The 19,211-nt window shown below is 40.1% G+C and overlaps 2 protein-coding genes and 1 long non-coding RNA gene across 4 annotated transcripts in view; 1 reads left to right on the top strand and 2 right to left on the bottom strand.

Annotated features, from left to right (window-relative positions):
• Positions 1 to 9,362, bottom strand: part of LOC127006526 (moesin/ezrin/radixin homolog 1-like) — a 34,085-nt gene extending 24,723 nt beyond the window's left edge. Inside the window, exon 1 of the mRNA XM_050876480.1 lies at positions 9,084 to 9,362. The gene's annotated coding sequence lies outside the window, so the exon portion shown is untranslated. The remainder of the gene's footprint in view (positions 1 to 9,083) is intronic.
• LOC127006529 (uncharacterized) overlaps positions 1 to 19,211 on the top strand; it is a 47,874-nt gene that overhangs the window by 18,946 nt on the left and 9,717 nt on the right. The gene's annotated exons all lie outside the window — the stretch shown is intronic.
• LOC127006525 (cap-specific mRNA (nucleoside-2'-O-)-methyltransferase 1-like) overlaps positions 15,130 to 19,211 on the bottom strand; it is a 28,261-nt gene continuing 24,179 nt past the window's right edge. Inside the window, exons 12-16 of the mRNA XM_050876478.1 lie at positions 18,724 to 18,946; positions 18,457 to 18,579; positions 18,213 to 18,340; positions 16,472 to 16,580; positions 15,130 to 16,280 (exon numbers count right to left, since the gene is read on the bottom strand). Of these exons, the coding sequence (XP_050732435.1) occupies positions 16,154 to 16,280; positions 16,472 to 16,580; positions 18,213 to 18,340; positions 18,457 to 18,579; positions 18,724 to 18,946 (710 nt within the window). The 3' untranslated portion in view covers positions 15,130 to 16,153. The remainder of the gene's footprint in view (positions 16,281 to 16,471; positions 16,581 to 18,212; positions 18,341 to 18,456; positions 18,580 to 18,723; positions 18,947 to 19,211) is intronic.

Genomic DNA, 19,211 nt, shown 5'->3' with positions numbered 1-19,211 from the left:
ATATTTGCGTTTCTTGCCCTTTGAGTAATATCAATGGCGAACGTTGTGTTTTGTGTCATGTTTCATTTGGGGTATTAACGGTTCTAGTGTGTGTTCTTTTGTACATTCTCGTCACGCAACACGAAACGGAAGTCTTGTGATGAGGTGTGTGTGTGAAGTGTGCTGTCGATGTATTTTTATCGGCGTCACAGACGCCGATCAACATATTGTCCAACTTCTTGTGGTTGTTCTCTTCAAGTTGTTTTCCTGGCTTACCCATGCATTGTAGACATGACATTGTATAATAACATTTGTTAGCCCTGATGAACCCTACAACATGGCATTATAAACAAAGTCAGCTTTTTTTTATTTTTATTTTATTTTTTTTATTTTTTATTTTTACGTCTTTGCCTGTGGCGCCGGTAGGTTTTCATAGTAGGGCCTGATGGTCGGCCCCAGCCCGTTGTGGCGCAGGCAAGTGTTTATAGTGGCGCCATCTTAACTTTTTAGCATTTTCCATTTTAGACCCCTAGTTGCATAATCTAAATTGTTGGGGGGGTGTTGGAGGGTCATGCACAATTTTTGTGCTATTCACACTTGTTGTGTTCTGACCATTTCGAAATATTGTTGTACATTAGGGTAGTGGCTGTGTGGACGCCTTTATTTGCTTCATATCGTATTTTCATGCTAAGCAAGAGATTTACCGTTGATCATCATTTATTTTTCTCAAGTGTGTTCTGGTACTATTTTGTGTTATTCGAAGTGATCGTTGTATAATGTTTAGATCTGTGAGTTTTATAGTATATACTCGCTTTGTGTAACACGAGATGAAGCGTAGGGTATTTTTCTCAAGTGCGTTTTTTCTAATATTTGTGAGGCATTTGATATGATAAGCCGATATTAGTTGTGTCAGTCACCGTGTCCTTGTCCTTTATCCGTGTTAAGCACAGTAGACGAAGCGTTGACGAGGGTGACTTTCAGAATGTCTTCGGTCCCCTGCCTGGAGTAAAGACCTTGAAACATTGGGAGCTTAGCCGAGCCCAAAATGCTGGGTGGTTGGAGGCGAGAGAAGCGCGGAGTTTTTGGGGGTAATTCTGAGGCCTCTCTGACATACATTAGGGCCAATTTATGTGTTATTGTATTTAGCAGTAACACCGAAAATATGGCAAGTGTGTCATAATAAAACTTCCAAGGTCATTACCATATCATGGTAAAGGATAAGCACATTTAAGCGCTTAAGACTGATGGATCATACATATAAATGTACTGTACAGACAATTTCAAATTATTATTATATTTTTTTCCTCTACTCACCTAAAAAAAAAAAAAAAAAAAAAAACACTCAGCCTTTAGCGTTATAATAGACGTATTAATTGTTTATACCGTTGCCATAGCGTAGGTAATCATATCACGATAGTATAAAATTAATAATGTAGCCTGTCAGGATTCATCTCATGCAGCCTACTACCCTATTACTACATTTTATAAATTTAGATGCTGGTTTTTACTCCTGCCATGTCATCAGTTCCTGCAGACTGCAAGTTTATTTAATACAAGGTTGAAGACGTATTAAAAGCTTCTGTTACTGTTATGCTTTTAACTTATTTTTATATCAATGAAGTTCGATCTCGCGTAATTGTCACGTAACTATATAATGACCACAGGTTTTTGTCTACAGCAAAATATCAATAAATTACCTCTTTAAATTTGTTAAATAATAACTGAATCCTTTGGAAATCGGAGAAATTACGGTCACTCGTTCCACTTCGAACTGCTTAATGTTGGAGCAATTCGGTGCAGTGTGCACATTTCCCATCATTACAGTATACATAACTACCGTATTTTTTTAATGACTTAGTATGCCTTGTGGGACAAAAATGTTTGAGAACCACTCAGCTAGACTATGGCTACTTGCTAGCTGGCTAAAGAGCCCTCTGCTTCACCAACCTGAGCTAACAGACAATGTAAAGGCAGCGGCAGTCTCCCGTCATGACTCATCTGCAGTTACAGCAACAGCAGGAAGTAACTCTTCCTCCGCCTGCTCTTGCCTTGCAGGCTGCAACTCATTGCCTTGGTCCCTTCTTTTTTAAAAAGGTTCTTATATCCATAACCTCAGACTCAGGGCTTGCTCGCTACTACCAATCTACAAGCTCTCTCGCTCACACGTGTGCGCAGGCTGACACACCTTGGCTGACGCCTGGCACCACTGCCTGACTGATGGCCGACTGGCGTTCGTTCTTAAGATTTACCCCCATAATAGGGGGACAGGGCCTTTGGCCAAAAGGCGGCCCTGTAAGGGGGAGCGGGCAATTCAAGTCCCGGCGGGGGTAGGGACGCCTCCGCCGCCGCCACAGCCACGGGTAACAGCCGGCGAGCAGCGACGGCACACGGGCTCTCCGGCAGGGCCCAGTAGACACCCGTAGCGGTGCACGGGCGAGCAGCCGAACGGTCGACTTGACTGCCGCGGTGGGGCCCTAAGCGAGGATAACCAGGCGGGTCAACCACGCCGCCGCAGATGGACCCCCCAGCTGCTCGCCCGAGGAGTGCTGGCGTTCCACTCGCCGACTGGCGAGTGGCCGTGAATATACGTGATAGGAACGTGAACCGGACGGGATAAAACCGTGTGATCTCCGTATGAGATCTATCAAATCTAATTTCCATTACTAACAGCTTAACAAGAATTAACATTTTGCATTGGCCTGGCTGGGGCTATTTAAAAAAAACAACAAAAAAAAACCTTTGAGATCCGGGGCTATTCATAAAACATTCTGGGCTATAGCCCCGAATGCCCGGGCCTAACTACGCCACTGGTGGTGCCCTCTATGTAGAATGAGCTTTGGAAATTCCTCGATATTTTTTTCTAGGCTGGGTTCTTGTAGTATTTCGTGTGGTAATTCATATGTGAAATAATTATGATAAAATATATTAGTTGTTTTGTGTTAGTGCTTTATTTTCATGTTAGGCATTAGGAGAGTGTTGATAATTGTTTTTACTCACGGCGTTCTTTTGATATTTTGTGTGGCATTTGATAATTATGATAAGACGATTTTAGTTACACAATGATTGTGTCCGTGTTCTATATTCGTGTTTGGCATTTGATAAAGGTGTTGATAATTTTCCTTACTCTGGCTCGTTCGTACGGTATTTAGTGTAAAGGTAAAGGTAAAGTTGGGAGTACACGCTATAGCTGCGCGTGGCAGCGGTGCTCATCTCTGTCCCGTTGGCCCTGTGAGGATGTGGCGGGAGGGAACCCATCAACCCCAAGATCTAAGGAAAGGCGACACAGGGCCAGTGTGACATCCGGTTTACCACAGTTTATCCTCCTAAAGTTTCCCCACGTATCCATTTATCGACCGTCCCGAAAGGAGGGATGAACACCTGTGTGGGGTGCACCCTGACTGCCCAGGCCAGGATTCGAACCAAGGGACACAGATTCGTATATAGGGACGCTAACCACTGCACCGCGGGGACGTGTATTTAGTATGGTATTTGATTATTATGAAGAGGTGGTTGCATCGTAAATCTTGTATTATGCTCGTGTCAGACGATGATGGAATAGGTGCTAATAGAGTTATTTTTTAGGTCAATCTTGAGGTCTAAAAATAAAACCGGTTCCACAGTCCAACACAGCGCCATTGTAAGCCCCCAAACCAAACTATATAGTCCATAGTGGTCATGCTTTCTACCCAGCTTCCGATACTAAAAAGTTTACCTGTATGGTGTCCTCACATTGGTTAGCTTATATAGGAATAACAAACGTTATACTGTCTTCTTTTTTTTCTTCTTCCTCCTCCTCCTCCTTGTCTTTTTTCTCCTTTCTTCTACTTCATCTTTACATTATTTTCCTTTTACTTAATTTTCCTCACGATGTGTGTCGCCTTTAAGTGTGGGCGAGACAATGGTTCCTGATTCATGAAACAATGGTGCGACGAATGTGTCACTTGCCCTCACACCTCTATGTCACCTTTTTTGTGGATTTCTCTTCACTTTCATTCTTTTTGTACCCACGTCATGGGTGTTAATTGTTTTAGTGTTTTAGGTGATTGTCGACAAGACTAGAAACTTATATCACTGTAATCATTCTTGTTTATGATCTGTGCTGGATACGAGCTCCATATCCTTTAACTTCGCATTTTGTTCTTGCTTTATCTTTAGTTTCGGTGACTTTAATTTGATGCTTTGATATTTCAGCATGATATTTTGAAAAGGAAATGAAGTGTCAGTAAAATCTGAGTATATTATTGAGTGGTGTGTTGAGTACTACTACTACTACTACTACTACTACTACTACTACTACTAACTACTATACTGCTACTGGTTTCTTCAGTTGCACCACTCTTACATTTTTCTCGACAATCTTATTTTACTACCACTACTACTACTACTACTTCATCTACTACTACTACTACTACTACTACTACTACTACTACAACTGCTGGTGATGGTATTCGCTGCAGCATTATCGCGTTCCTGGTTATCAGCGTTGGTTTTGTGGTTTTATTAGTGATAAGAAGTGCGTTCCCTGAGGGTTAATCTATTTGTGTACGGCATGACGCCCTCTCTCCCCCTCCCTCCCACCCGCCTCTGTGTGTGTGTGTGTGTGTGTGTGTGTGTGTGTGTGTCGTTCATAATTGTTTTCTGTTTTTATCTTTTACTTTCATTTTTCTCTTGATTTTTAATGCTTTGTTTGCAATCTTTGCATTTTCTTCATTTATATTCACTTGGGAAGGGAGTCTGTTGCTCACCATCGTCAGTTTTGTTCATCTGTGCTTCTGGTATTTTTCTCCTTAATTTACTCATTTAATCCTTTTGATTCCTCTTTTCAGTATTATTTTTCCTTTCTTCTTTTCTATGCTGCAGTTTTCTCTTCCGGAAATATTATTTTATTTTTCCTTCTTTTTATGTTTTTTCCCTTTTTCGTTTCCCATTTTCCATGTAATTTGTACATATATTTTTTATTTGTCATTAATTTGTGTGTCTTCAAATTTTCTTTTCTAAACTACTCTGTACCATTCTTTTCTTCTCCATATTTTTTTTCTTTTCTGTACTACAATTTTCTCTTCTGGAACAGTTTTTTTTCCTCTTTACGTTAATGATTTTTTCGTTTTTCGTGTCAGTTTCCATAATTTTTTCCTCTCTCTGCTTCATCACTTTTATTCTCTACTATCCGAGCATGTGAGCATCGAAAAGATAAACAAACAATAAGGACATGAAGTAACTAACACCGTAAGATCGCACAGCAGAAGCAACAGCAACACACACACACACACACACTCACACACACACACACACACAAATAAATAAATAAACGCACATGCAACTCTCGCGTTCTTGGCAGATCATATCTTTAAGAAGAATCACTGTGGCTTATCAGAGGAAATTATGATCGAGATGCAAGCGTAAGAAGTGACGCAAGCGTAGATTGATTCAATACTTTATCTGAGACGGCTATAATTATGAATGATTCACCCGACTGAGCGGTGAAGGAACAGTCTTGAGAGGCGACTACTACTACTACTACTACTACTACTACTACTACTACTATTATACCAACAACATTTCATTTCTTCTTCTTCTTGTTCTTCTTCTTGTTCTTTTTTTCTTCTTTTTCTTCTAGTATTAGTCCTATCATTTGTATACTATTCTCTCATTTTATTTTACTCTTCTTCATACCTCAGGGCCATGCGGCTTGTTGATTATTTCTCTTGTTCACGCTGGTAACCATTGCTCTGCTTCATGGTGCTCTTATTAAGCCTCAGCCTGATGTGATTCTCGTCTCCTGCGTCATTTATACTTCTCTGCCGATTATCTGGGGGTTCGTAACGTCAGTCTTTGCAAACGTATGCCACTTTTTTTTAATTCTTCGGTTTCTTGTCATATAATTTCATATTGTTTCCGAAGGTCAGACTTTTTTTCCTTTTTAGATTTCGAGTCTGGCTGTTTTCTGTTAAAATACTGAACGTTGATTGGGTTTGAAAGAGTTCTTAAATTCGTCGTTTGCTGAATTTTGTTGGCCAGGATATTCAAACTTCTGTACTTGGCATTTACCACATTACCTTTTGTTCGAAATAGTAATTAACGAGATAGCAGGTATAGTGATGTTCTTTTTATATCGTATTTGAAGGTATAAGAGGGTCGTAGTGGTAGGAGTAGGGTAGACTTAAGTAACAGTAGTAGTATGAGGAGGAAGTTGGATAGGGGCTGTATGGCTGCATTCTCTTTAAATAATACAATTTATATTTTATGTTGTGTGTAAAGTGTGTGTGTGGGTCAGTTTGGGTTTGTTCCTTAGTTAATATTTCAGAGTGTTCCTTACCCTATAACGTTCTCTTAGTCCCTGAATTTGACAGTTCCATTATATTCTTTAATCGCTAGTATCTTTGTCTTTGCCTCCTCTTCCTCCTCCTCCTCCTTTTCTTCTTCTTCTTCTTCTTCTTCTTCTTCTTCTTCTTCTTCTTCTTCTCTCCTCCTGCTTCTTCCTTTTCTTTTTTCCTCTTGCTTCTTTTAACTACTACTACTACTACTACTACTACTACTACTACTACTACTTGTACTACTACTACAACTACAACTACTACTACTACTACTACTACTACTACTACTGCTGCTGCTGCTGCTGCTGCTACTACTACTACTACTACTACTACTACTACTACTACTACTACTACTACCCCTTCTTCTCTCCTCCTGCTTCTTCCTTTTCTTTTTTCCTCTTGCTTCTTTTAACTACTACTACTACTACTACTACTACTACTACTACTACTACTACTACTTGTACTACTACTACAACTACAACTACTACTACTACTACTGCTGCTGCTGCTGCTGCTGCTGCTACTACTACTACTACTACTACTACTACTACTACTACTACCCCTTCTTCTCTCCTCCTGCTTCTTCCTTTTCTTTTTTCCTCTTGCTTCTTTTAACTACTACTACTACTACTACTACTACTACTACTACTACTACTTGTACTACTACTACAACTACAACTACTACTACTACTACTACTACTACTACTACTACTACTACTACTACTGCTGCTGCTGCTGCTGCTACTACTACTACTACTACTACTACTACTACTACCCCCCCACCACCACCACCATTGCTACGGATTACATTCTTTAACAAACATTTAATCTTTTCTTTGTAAACAGGTTTAGAATCACGATTAATTAAATGTTTTTGAATCGTATACCTAACTTGACCTCTGGCACGCACACTGCACCTTCTTTGTACCGTTAGTAATTGAAATGAGTTTATTTTCTCTGAGTTTCGTATATCTTGTTTTCTTCATTGTGGCCTTGAATACTGGATGGTTTCACACACACACACACACACACACACACACACACACACATATTGTATAAGAATAATTTTGATGAATAGGGATGTGGAGGAAGGACAGTATGGACATGATTTAAGTCATTTTTAACCCAGCTAGTATTCCAACCCGCTAGCACGGCGTCCACCGCTACCTCGCCTAAGGATGAGCTACTACTACTACTGCTACTATACTACTACCACTACTTCTACTGTACTGCTGATAATAATCGATATAGAGAGTGGGGAGTCAAAAAGCACCGTGACGTGACCAAAGGGAATCGAGTGAAGGGCCAGCTCCGAATCTTAACACTCCCCATCGTAGGACTTGCTTTCCTTTTAGTTGTCTCTTGGGGGGGGGGGGGGGGGGTTTACAAAGGAGACTTGCGTTCAGAGTCTCAAACAAGCGGAGGGATGATTAAATGCTAATAATAATTCTCAGTGCATCAGATGTTATTGGTGATCTTAATTAATTTATAAGTAAATTCGTATGGAATTGATTGAATGGACAAAAGGAAAGACAGGTAGATACAATCAGAAACCTTCAAGACACCAGACGGTTTAATGAGTGGTTTTCCCTCCTGGGTTGATAAGGGCGTGGGAAGGAAGAACATTAGCCTCAACCTGTTACGTGAAGGCTGACTCAACCCCTGCTTAATGATTGGACACACACACACACACACACACGTAAAGGTTGCTTCATGTTGTGTTGAATATTTCTTATCGTGTCTCCTGTGTAACCCCTCTGTTCGTTGTCCTGCCTAAGTATTACATAACGGGCTTGTGTTGACAAGGGATGGCAAGGTCCTCCCCTTGCTGCATAACTGTGCCAGGAAGGAGGTGGAGGCCGCCTTAGTAACAAAGTTAAATATTGAACCCTGAAGGTCTACCGGAGATTCAGGTAATGATGGTCTCAGTGACATAATGGCGGCTCTGTTGGGGCGCGGTGGTCTGGTGGGTTAGGGCGTTGAGCTAGAAGAGACAAGGAGAGGGGGTTCGAACCCCAGTGCCACCGCGTGACGTTAGGAAGGGCATTCGGTCTTAACTCCAAGCCACAACCCCAAAACTGTGAAGAAGCTGTCCAGACAAAAAAAAGTGTTGCCTATAATTATGTAGATTTTCCTGAAGCCAACGTCGCCATTACCTTGACCAACATATAGTGAGGAGACGAAGGAACCTGTCGAAAGGAAAACGCTTTGCATTATCCCCTGAAGTAAACCCTGTCTCGGGCACCTTCCCTGCGCCACTGGTGTGCAGGCAACGGGCGGCGGACGATTATAAGTGTTCACAGACGCCATTTTCACCGATTTAGGTAATGGCGGAGCGTTACGTATGCATTAAGTCGACTATTTGTTCTTGCTTCTAAATCCACAAAGGTTTTTAAATTTTAGCCTTAACATGAAAAAGACACAGATCCACGTAATAGTCCTCCATCGCCGCCATGTGTCTACTGAGGAGTTGGGTAACATTGAATAAGGCGACTATGTGTTCTTGCTTTAAAATCTACGAAGATCTCTTAATTTTAACTTTAACATAAAAAAAGACAAACATATTCGAGTTTCGAGCTCACCACCGCCGCCGTGTGTGTCCACTTGAGGCGTCGGGTAACAAAACGAGGTGATTATGTGTTCTTGACATAAAACCCATAAAGTTTTTATTTTATTTTAGCTTTAACATGAAAAAGACACACATATTTGCGTAATAGCTTCCACTACCGCCGCCGTGTGTGTCCTCTGAGGCATCGGGTAACGACGTAACGTAGAGGAGGACAAACTCACCGTGATGGCGCTACAAAGGCTCGCTGGCCGCCGGGAAGGTCGTCACTTGCAGCACTACAAACTATTCCTTCCACGTGGGACTGTTTCCTCCCCACCGGGTCAAGAGTCACTGAGCTCCCTTAGGCGGCGGGGGTGTATACCTTGCCCTGGGCCGCGGCGTGAGGGGCGGGAGGAGCTGTGGCCGTGGGGACTCAGCTCAGTGGCGGAGAGGCACTGATAACGGAGCGAGGGTGTGCCCAACGTACACACACACACACACACACAAACACACACACACAATATTAAGAAGCAGCCATAACAACCCAGTCTTTATGTATACGTGTGTCCCAACTCTCGAGTAATGTAGCCTACACACACACACGCGCGGTTTACTAAAGCACGCAGTGACGAAAATTTACTAATGTGTAACCGTTCAAATATTTTGTTGATCATTACAAAGTGGGAAAATCAAGTAGATTACTGTCGTGATAAGATAGATAGTGATACCGCAGGGTGGGTCTTAGGGAGTAGGGGGGCGTGATTAATCTGTACCTGTCCACTTGTACCAATATAGTGTTCACATGGTGCCCGGGCCCATCGATGACTAACAGAAACCCAGTGATTGACTGACTTCATTCCAGTTTATTCAGTCTGATAAACGTGATATTAATCTTTGTTGCAATTTTGTTCTAATCATTCAAAGCCTTTCCACGTCACACTTTAAACGGGAGAGCTGAAGAGAAATTCTCACCAAAATATCATGCTCTTTTATTACTCTTTGTGGTTTACAAAGCATCAGAATATGAAATAATAAGATTAGGTATTCCAGCATATGCAGGTCAACCTTGAGTCAAGGGATGGAAAAGCCATAGAAGTAAATATCAACATCTACCTAAGATTCAGTTATCAGCAATTTGGTAAAAAGAAACAGCTAACATACAGGGCAGCACTTGTCCAAACCATAACCCAAACAGGTAAAGGCACTCAATGACAAATAAGCAACAGACAGTAAACATTTATAGAGTTAACTGGTGCTGTCACAAATGGTGGGATTCTTCAATTTTCTATTCAAGAGAATAAAAATGCATTAGGATGTGATTCAAAAGGAGAGGAAATGATAAGGCCTTGTTTGTAAACAAATAAAGTGTAACACTGGATTTTTCACATTTTTTGCTGCATTTATATACAGTAAAATATAAATACTGAAATCAATTTTTTTCACAAATCCCATTGTACTTGATGAATTATAATAACCAGTCCCTACATTTACCAAAAATGTCGAAATTACTGAAAAAAAGTCATTAAGTACTGGTTCTGCCAGCCTTTATGAGGCACTAGGAAAAAAAGGTCCATGAAAATATACTACATATGATTATACAAACTATAAGGCAACTCTTCAAATATTATGTACAAAACAATGACATTTGTTTACATGAGTCATTGTGAACACTTGCTAAGATAATGAGTGAGGAAATCTATCAGCACTGAAAGAGAAAGCAGTGAAAGGCTATGTTAATGTGTGTGGTGAGATGAGCTGGACTTCTGCTCATACACTATAACCACATTTACAACATGGGCACTTCATACAGATAGCTCTACAGCACCTCTAAAGTACTGAGCTATACTAAGTGCCCCTTGAGCTAACCATTGGTGCAAGACTAGCTGCTGCTCCTGACAACCTGCCATCCATGACAGGCCTGCAGGCAACAACTCATAACCTTAGTGAATGGTGCAGCTTGTACAATTGTTTTTCCTTACTGAGTATCCCCGATCTTCCTCACCAGTATCCTTATCATTCATCAACAATACAGGAAATGTTCACACCCAAAGAAGGAAAGCTGTGTGGAAAATTGTTAGACCTCAAGGAGAATTGGCAACCAAGAACAATGAACTTCAAGTTTCTTCAGTATCTGAAAAATTCAACTCTTTGGAAGTTCCCAAGATTTGGAAAGATATTTAGATTAAAAGTTATGCAAGACATCAGGATGTACATTTCATACACATTATGATGATAATGGTATGAGTAAAAATATATAATTCTTTCTATAGCATTCTCCCATAGTACAAAATAGTTTGCCAAATTGAGCATTTTCAGTTTTTCTATTAATACAAAGACTTCAGGTAAACTACTATGAGTAAGTGTGCTTCCCTTATATAATTATTTATTTCTATCTATATCCTTCCTTGTGTTATGTTGGGTCTTATCTAGCTTTTAGTGCCCCAACCTATGATGGAAATCTTGGGTGTGACTGGACTACTTTTCAGAGGCTTTGAGGATTCCAGTGAGTGAATGATGATTGACAACACTTACACTCAACTGTAAACAAGGGCATGGGCTTTGCTTTCTGGGAAGGTTAAGGAGTTCCATTTGCATGCTCTTGGGATATTTTGCACCCTTTCTTGACTTTAGCTGAGCATTTTTTATTGTAGAATTATTATTTGGGTGTCTCTGGAGTCTGTAGCAGCCAAAAGAAAGCTTTAAAGAAATTTATTGTCAAGTTGTTGCTGTTTAGCCAGACATAGAAATCCAAACATTGTCATCAAGCCTTGGTGTACATGTGTGTTGTTATCTGGGTTTGTTGTGATCAGTCAGTGTACTGTTTTGTGATTTCCTTAATGGTTGGCTGCTGTATGTTATTTCCTGTTTTTTGAGGCATAAGATGAAGATAGACTGGAGAAGGGAAGCATTTCATCATGTCACTGGAGTGACCCAGAAACACATTTGCTTGTGGTCACTGGCTCATATTTCAGGACACAGGGTGTGTGCAGGTTGTGAGACTCCTGATGCTCACACTTGTGGTCGAGAAAAACAAACTTACAAGCTAAGGTAGACTCTATGGCATGAAACATTGATGTGTATGTAAGACAATATTATGTGAAGGAGGGACTGTTAAAAAGCTATTTACACATATGGACAGCTGCAAAAATGGTGATCCAAGGGACAGGAGTTGACAAGTGGATGACGGGTCATTCTTACTTGCCAAGAGTATTAGTGGGAAGTAATGACTCTTTTTAGCTCAAGTAGTAGTTTAGCCCATCTTTAAAAGTAATAACAATACAGTAACAATAATTATGACAGTGCCTTTCAAGTTTAGTGGCAAGTCTCCCATTATTGGACTTGGAAGACTCACTGCTTTATAGTGTTGGCATAATCCCATGATTACACACCATATGTTATTGTGAGTCCTTGCCATGTGCATGCTTTCACAATAACAGCTGCATGTATACAAACTCATCACCTGCTGCAGGCCCGTCATGAACAGTAATGCCCAAAAGAAATAAGTTATGAGTTTACCTGGCAAAGAATGAGATCTCTTGGCTCACAGAAAAGTCAGAAAAATTATTCAGACAGTGTATATGATGAGGCCAAGTCTTTTCAAGAAAGATTTAACATGAAAAATATAACATAACAACACATAGTAATAGACAAAAGAATAAGTATTAAAAACTCATGTAGCTTCTGATACCAACAAATTCTAATAAAGAACAGTACTGATCATAGTTTTTACTTGTACAAGGAAAACTAAAAAAAAAAAAAAAAAAAAAAAAAAAAAAAAAAAAACTTAATAAAACTAATATTATACAAACTTATCACATAAAAATCACAAGAGCAAATCAGGCAGGTTCACCTTCAACATGAACTGGAGGACCACGGTTGTGTGTCCAGCCAGCCCATTACAGCATTGAAGAGCTCTAACGTGTTGGCAACTCTGTTTTGATGCTCCTCACCAGTTGTTTTCATGATCACAAAAATTATGTAAGCAGCTTCTAAAGTAAAATGTAACTGCAGGAATAAATATAAAAGGAATATGTCTATATACAATGGTGTTAATATCTATTCAACATTTCTGCAGCTCATAGTCAATGTACACTAAGTTGCCAGTTTTTTATTATTTCTTACGCTGAAGGAGGCTTCTCAATGGCAAATCAAAACATAAAAAAAAAACTCAAAGCACTTTCTGTAGCTTTGTATACATAGGTTTGGACTGAAATATAGGACAAAGGGAGTATGAGGGAACAGAACAGAGATTATTTTCAGTAGCCTCAGGAACTTGTGTTCTGGCTAAGAAGAGGTGAAATTTGGAGAGAAAATGTTTTAAAGCGTGAAATTTATAATAAAGGCCAAGAATGTTGCAAATGTAATGAAGAGAAAAATAAGAGGAACTATCAAGACACTTCTTTGGAGTTGTCACCAGGGGGGCAGTTCCATGGTCCAACACTGCAAGTTTGTCAGCTCCAAAACCAAACACAATACTATGAAAATTCCTTGTAGCATTTAGTGTTGGTATAAAAGGTAAGAAATTTGAGGAACGCACACAGGAAATCTCTTTAGTATTGTATGTAGAGTAGAAAAAAATGGCCATTATTGAGAATATAGTTTGGTGTGGGCACTTTAAATGACACTGTGTTGGACTGTGGAGCAGCCCCCAAAAAGGGGTTCAACATGGGGACATCTCTGGTTTCCCCCCTCCTTTCTAAAAAAAAAAAAAAAAAAAAAAAAAAAAAAAAAAATGATGTGTGTGTCATGTGCATGTAGTTTGGTGTGAAAAGTAAGAAACCTTGTCCTTAAGAGAGCATGCTGAACTACTCTGGTGTTAATTAAGAGCCTCTCATATCCTTACTTTATGAGGACATGGCCAGGCTTTCAGCACCCCCTTGCCCCCCATATTATATCACCTTAATTTGGCATAATTTTATTCATTTTTGTTGTTCTTTTTGTTTCATTCCTCTTCTTATCCTCCTGTATGCATCTTCCCTTCTTTTTTACCATTACCATATAATTTGATCAGAACTTTTTTCAAGTATACGTAGTTAGTTGTTTCTTAACTTGATATAACTGGACAGTATGCTTTAGTGTAAATCATAGAAAGAAAGGAGCAGCAAAAAGAGATAAATATGTGCATGTCTGTGGTTGACTTTATATCTTTACCTTCAATAATTGTACTGTGAGAAAATGTATTTCTCTAATTCATCACTTCATACAAAATTGTATCTACATGAATGGAATGATGTGGGTGATGTGGGACCAATCCTTCCTTCTATATGATCCCTCTATATGCAGTGACTATGTACAGTGTGTAGGGTGAGGCTAGTGGTGGACAGTATAATGCAGATCTAGAGATGATATGAGACTAGCCACAGTTTCCTGCACTAAGGTAAAAAGACAAATTTGGAGCCATATTATATAGCTGCTTGTGGCCTTGGTGCTCATCTCCATCTCATTGGCCCTTGAGCCTCTGGTGGGTAAGAGGATTACTACAGTTTACCTTTCCCAGTTACCCATTTATCAGCCAGCCCAAAAGGGAGGATGAACAGCTGAGTGAGCTGCGTGCTGACTGCCCTGCCTGGGATTTAAATCCGGGCCTGCAGATTTGTAGCTAGGCATGCCAACCACTACACCATGGAGGCAATTATAAAGAGCAGAGTTGAAAATGCCTCTAGACTGTTGACTTTAGGAAGTCACAGCAATTCACTTGGAGGGAGTTTCATACATACATACATACATACATACATACATACATGAGCAAGCCCTAGTTTCCTTCTAGAAAAAGGAGTGGGGATACAATAACTCCATAGTGCCCCAACACAAAAGTAATAACTCTGAGACAGACAAAGAAAAGATTGTTCATTGAAATGGGCCATACTCACTTCCAAACATGCCCTCAAAATTCATGTCCCCCCTGATAAAACAAATCAGGTATATTCAGTGGAGGCCGTGGCGGATCCAGGGGGGGGCACCTGGTCACGTGCCCCCACCAAAAATAAAATATTCAATTTTTTTATGAACGGAATTAATAATAATAATAATAATAATAATAATAATAATAATAATAATAATAATAATAATAATAATAATAATAATAATAATAATAATAATAATAATTATTATTATTATTATCATCATTATTATTAAAATGCATAAATGAATGTTTATCTACTAGTTTGCATTAACATATGTATATATATATATATATATATATATATATATATATATATATATATATATATATATATATATATATATATATATATATATATATATATATATATATATATTAAAAAAAAATAAATAATATACTCCCCCAGGATAAGTAGATAAGTATCTACACTATACTTTCTTCACGCTCTGCGAGTTTCGCCTCGCTGACTTGTCTAGTATGCTTATCGGGCGGGTACTTGACAAGGGGTGAGAGAGGCTCAGAGAGCTGCGGCTGGTCGTTATTTATGTACAAAGACCACCTCTTAAATGATCCAATTCTGGGCCTGGATGATTTACATGATTATGTCACTGAATTCAGAATGTGGAGATCACATTGGTCTTCTGTGCCTAAAAGCTCCTTACCAAATACTGCACTTGGTACAATGAGCAGTGCTCACAAAATTATTCTGTTACAAAGAAAGTATTACTTATTTATGCCACTTTGCCCATTCCATCTGCTACAGCTGAACGAAGTTTTTCTACACTTAAACATATAAAATCATACAGACAGTCAACTATGGGTGAGGAGAGACTGAATGGGCTGACCAACGGTGATCTAATTGAAAATTTTGTTACAGCTGTCACTGATATGTATATAAAAAATAAAAAAAGTGCCCCCCCCCAAAAATTATTTTCTAGATCCGCCACTGAGTGGAGGCATCAGAATAAATAGATTTGTAGTGATTGCAGACCAAAAGTAAGGTTCTAAAAGCGGTTGCACTTGCTTTAAACTAACTTGTGTGGCATCTCAAAGCTGACCATTTACTAACTCCCTCAGGTAATTTATCATTTTCAAACTCTGTACTCCTGGTGCTGAGTAAGAATTGCTTATAATTACATGGTGACATCAGGAGGAAAGTGACAAGTTCCTGCTTCAAGAAGGTCTTTAGTGTGATGGGCTGAGTAGTGAGTGCAGTTTGAAGAGTAATCTTGGTGGAGGGGTGCATATACCTATAGTGTAAAGAAAGCCTAGTGTTTAATGGAGAGTGGATGGTGTGAAGAATGAGCTTGGTAGGGCAGTGAGTGTATGATGCTAAGGAGAATGCCTAGTAGTTGATGAACAGTGATATGAATGAAGTGATTAGCGATGAATAAACACTGAATGGTGAGCTCAGCGAAGTGACATGAGGTGCTTCATGACGTCTCTGAAGTGAAGCTTTCCTTTGATGGCCTCGTCTGACTCCAGTATTTGCACTCCCTGGTCCCACCACCACACTGATCCTCCCGAGTATGATGAACTGAGGGACAAAAGAAATGGCATGTTCTCAGGACAAGCAAGGAAGTGACATATAGTGAAATATCACAGTCTGAGGTCACAGTTGTGTACATTCAAAGCAGAATCCAAGACAATGGAAAAATGGGATGTTGATGAGGAAGAAAATTATTCTAAGATGAACAATATAAAATAATACATTTGATGTGTGTTTACCTGAAGGGAGCGATGACATCTGGCTGGCACTCAAAGGTGGAGTGCCTTGTCAGGGTGTTGAACCAATACTTCCGGTTCTGACTCTTGCTGTATGCCATCATCCACGGATCTGAAGGAATGAGCAACGCATCCTTCACTTGTGAATCACCGAAGCTAAGACATGAAACTACCATTTCTCTGCACAAAAATACTGGACTGATAAAAGTGTAGGTGATAAACAAAGAGATTTTAGAAAAGGAAGGATTGATTTGTTAGGTGTGAGACACATTTGAAAGGATGTGCTGTGTGGGAGTAGTGGCAGGGAGAGGCTGTGGGAAGGTGTGGAGGGGGAGTAGTATGGGCAGGGGTGGAGAGGGATGTGTGTTCTTGGTCTCCCCACAAGTGTGGGTGGGAGTGGATGGGCACAGGTGGTGTGGCTCAAGGATTGTGTTGATGATGGGGAAGATAGGGATAGTAAAGTATGCACGGGTGTGTGCATATGTGCCAGTGAATGATAAGGGAAAGGAAGGCAAGCGTGAGATGAGGAGATACTGGGAGGACTTAAGGCAGTGTCTGTGAACCTTTGGGGGTGAAAGAAGAATTCTTGTGTTAGGGGGCATGAATGCAAGGGTTGGAAACAGGGAGAATGGTGGTGTGGTTTTGGAAGTGGGATGTGGATGGAGTGAACAAGAATGGACAATACCTTGTGGATGTTGTGCAAAGAAGGGTTTTTTCTTGGCAAATACCAGTACCTTCCAGCACAAGCTAATTCATAGGTATACATGAGCAAGGGCGGACATCTATCTATATTCTATATCTCCAACGCCCTGTTCCCTTGAGGGAGCTTCCCTCCAGGGGGTGGCTGTGGCAGAAGTGTCTCCATCTCTCCCTGTTCTGGCACTCCCTCTCAGCACACTCAATCCTGCTACTTCCAACTCCCTCGCTCAGTTCGTCGTGAGGGGGGGGCTGGGGGGGACATATGTCCCCGGGCACAATACTTAGGGGGCGCCAAAGTGAAGAATTATTTTTTAATGGGAAAGATCAACCAGATTTTTGTTTTAGAGAGGTGGGTTGGAGAGGCAGTGCACATGGGTGGGGGGCGCCATTACTGATTTTCTCCCTGGGTGCCAGCAACCCTCACGATGCCACTGCTCTCACTCCAATACTCACTCACCCTATTGATCCACTTCACAGGTGGTCTTCCCCTGACACCTCTCCCTCAATACTCCCCTCATACATTCTCTTCACGAATCCATTCTCCCCCATTCTCATCATGTGTCCAAACCATCTCAGCACACCATGCTTCACCCACTCCACTCCACAATCCACTACTCCTTTCGCTGTTGCACCTATACCAAACCGCTCATACACGCTCTCATTACTTTCTCCATCCCATCCTGAAACACCACATGCACCTCTAATATAACTAATTTCCACTGCACGTATTCTCGATTGCAAGTATATATATATATATATATATATATATATATATATATATATATATATATATATATATATATATATATATATATATATATATATATATATATATATATATATATATATATATATATATATATATATATATATATATATATATATATATATATATATATATATACTTGCTGAATGTCTACTAATAGAGTAATGCCAGGACAGAATTATACAAAAGAGGAAAATAAGGGAGACCTTCTCACTGCCAGTAGTCTTTAGATACCAGGGTGTGTTTAATAAAACAACAAAAACAAAAGAAAAATCTCACCTTTAGTACACTTGAGGAAGAGCACCCCTGTGGGCACTATGTAGTGGGCCTCCCTGTCTGTGTTGGCCTCCATTTGGACAAACACTCGTTTGGGCACTGGGCCTCCTTTCATCAGCCGGTGACTCAGTCTGTAACGTCACAAAAGGCCTGAGTGTAACCTGCTGCTAAGTTGTGTTACGATGAAGAGGTTTGTTCTTATCTGATGCAGAATATATGCCTCAGGAATCAAGGTCTGGAGTCTTACCTTGGAGGTCGAAGTACTTCATGGAGGACCTCAGATCTGTACAGCTGTTTGCACCTGATGGGGGCAAGATCTGGCCGGCTTGTCTTGTTCAGTGCCATTGCAAACTTTTGCAAATAGGTGTGCCTGAAGAAGAAAAGTCTTACATGAGACAAAATGGTCTTTTAATATTTTTTTGAGCTGCTACTCTGTCTCTGAAGAGAAATGGGATCATTGGTGATGATGGTGAAAAAATGCATCAGTTAGTTTTCAAGCAACACCAATACTTACCTCTCCACTATGTGTAATGTCCTTATATCTTTTCCATTAAGTATAAGCCCATCAATCAAGTGCAGTGTGGTCAACTTGCGCTGTGCCTTGTGTTCACCACGGTGCTCAGTTACCAGCTCAGCATACACCAGAGTGTCAGGTGGGAGCTCTAGCCTTGTGTCCACCCTCATCCATGAGGCCACTCCTCGGCCCTCCCAGCGAAACACATTACATCCACCGAGACCTGTGTGGGGAGGCTTGATATGTCACCCATCTCCTTATTTTTCTATTTATTTACTAAATCAGTTATCAAAACAATCAGTTAAATAAAATACTCTTATGCTTATCTCACTAACTCTTGTTTCACTTCCTATCTCATCTTTTTTTTTCTCTCTACAATAGGCGCACCTAACATCACTGTAGCTGATCCAGGATTCAATACGTTTCCTAACTAGTAGAAGGTAATGTTATAATTGTATTTCGTAAAGAATCCTTATAACCAAAAACTA

The sequence above is a fragment of the Eriocheir sinensis genome, chromosome 33 (assembly GCF_024679095.1).
Source record: "Eriocheir sinensis breed Jianghai 21 chromosome 33, ASM2467909v1, whole genome shotgun sequence".
Taxonomy (NCBI): domain Eukaryota; kingdom Metazoa; phylum Arthropoda; class Malacostraca; order Decapoda; family Varunidae; genus Eriocheir; species Eriocheir sinensis.
This window is presented reverse-complemented; position numbering and strand designations above follow the sequence as displayed.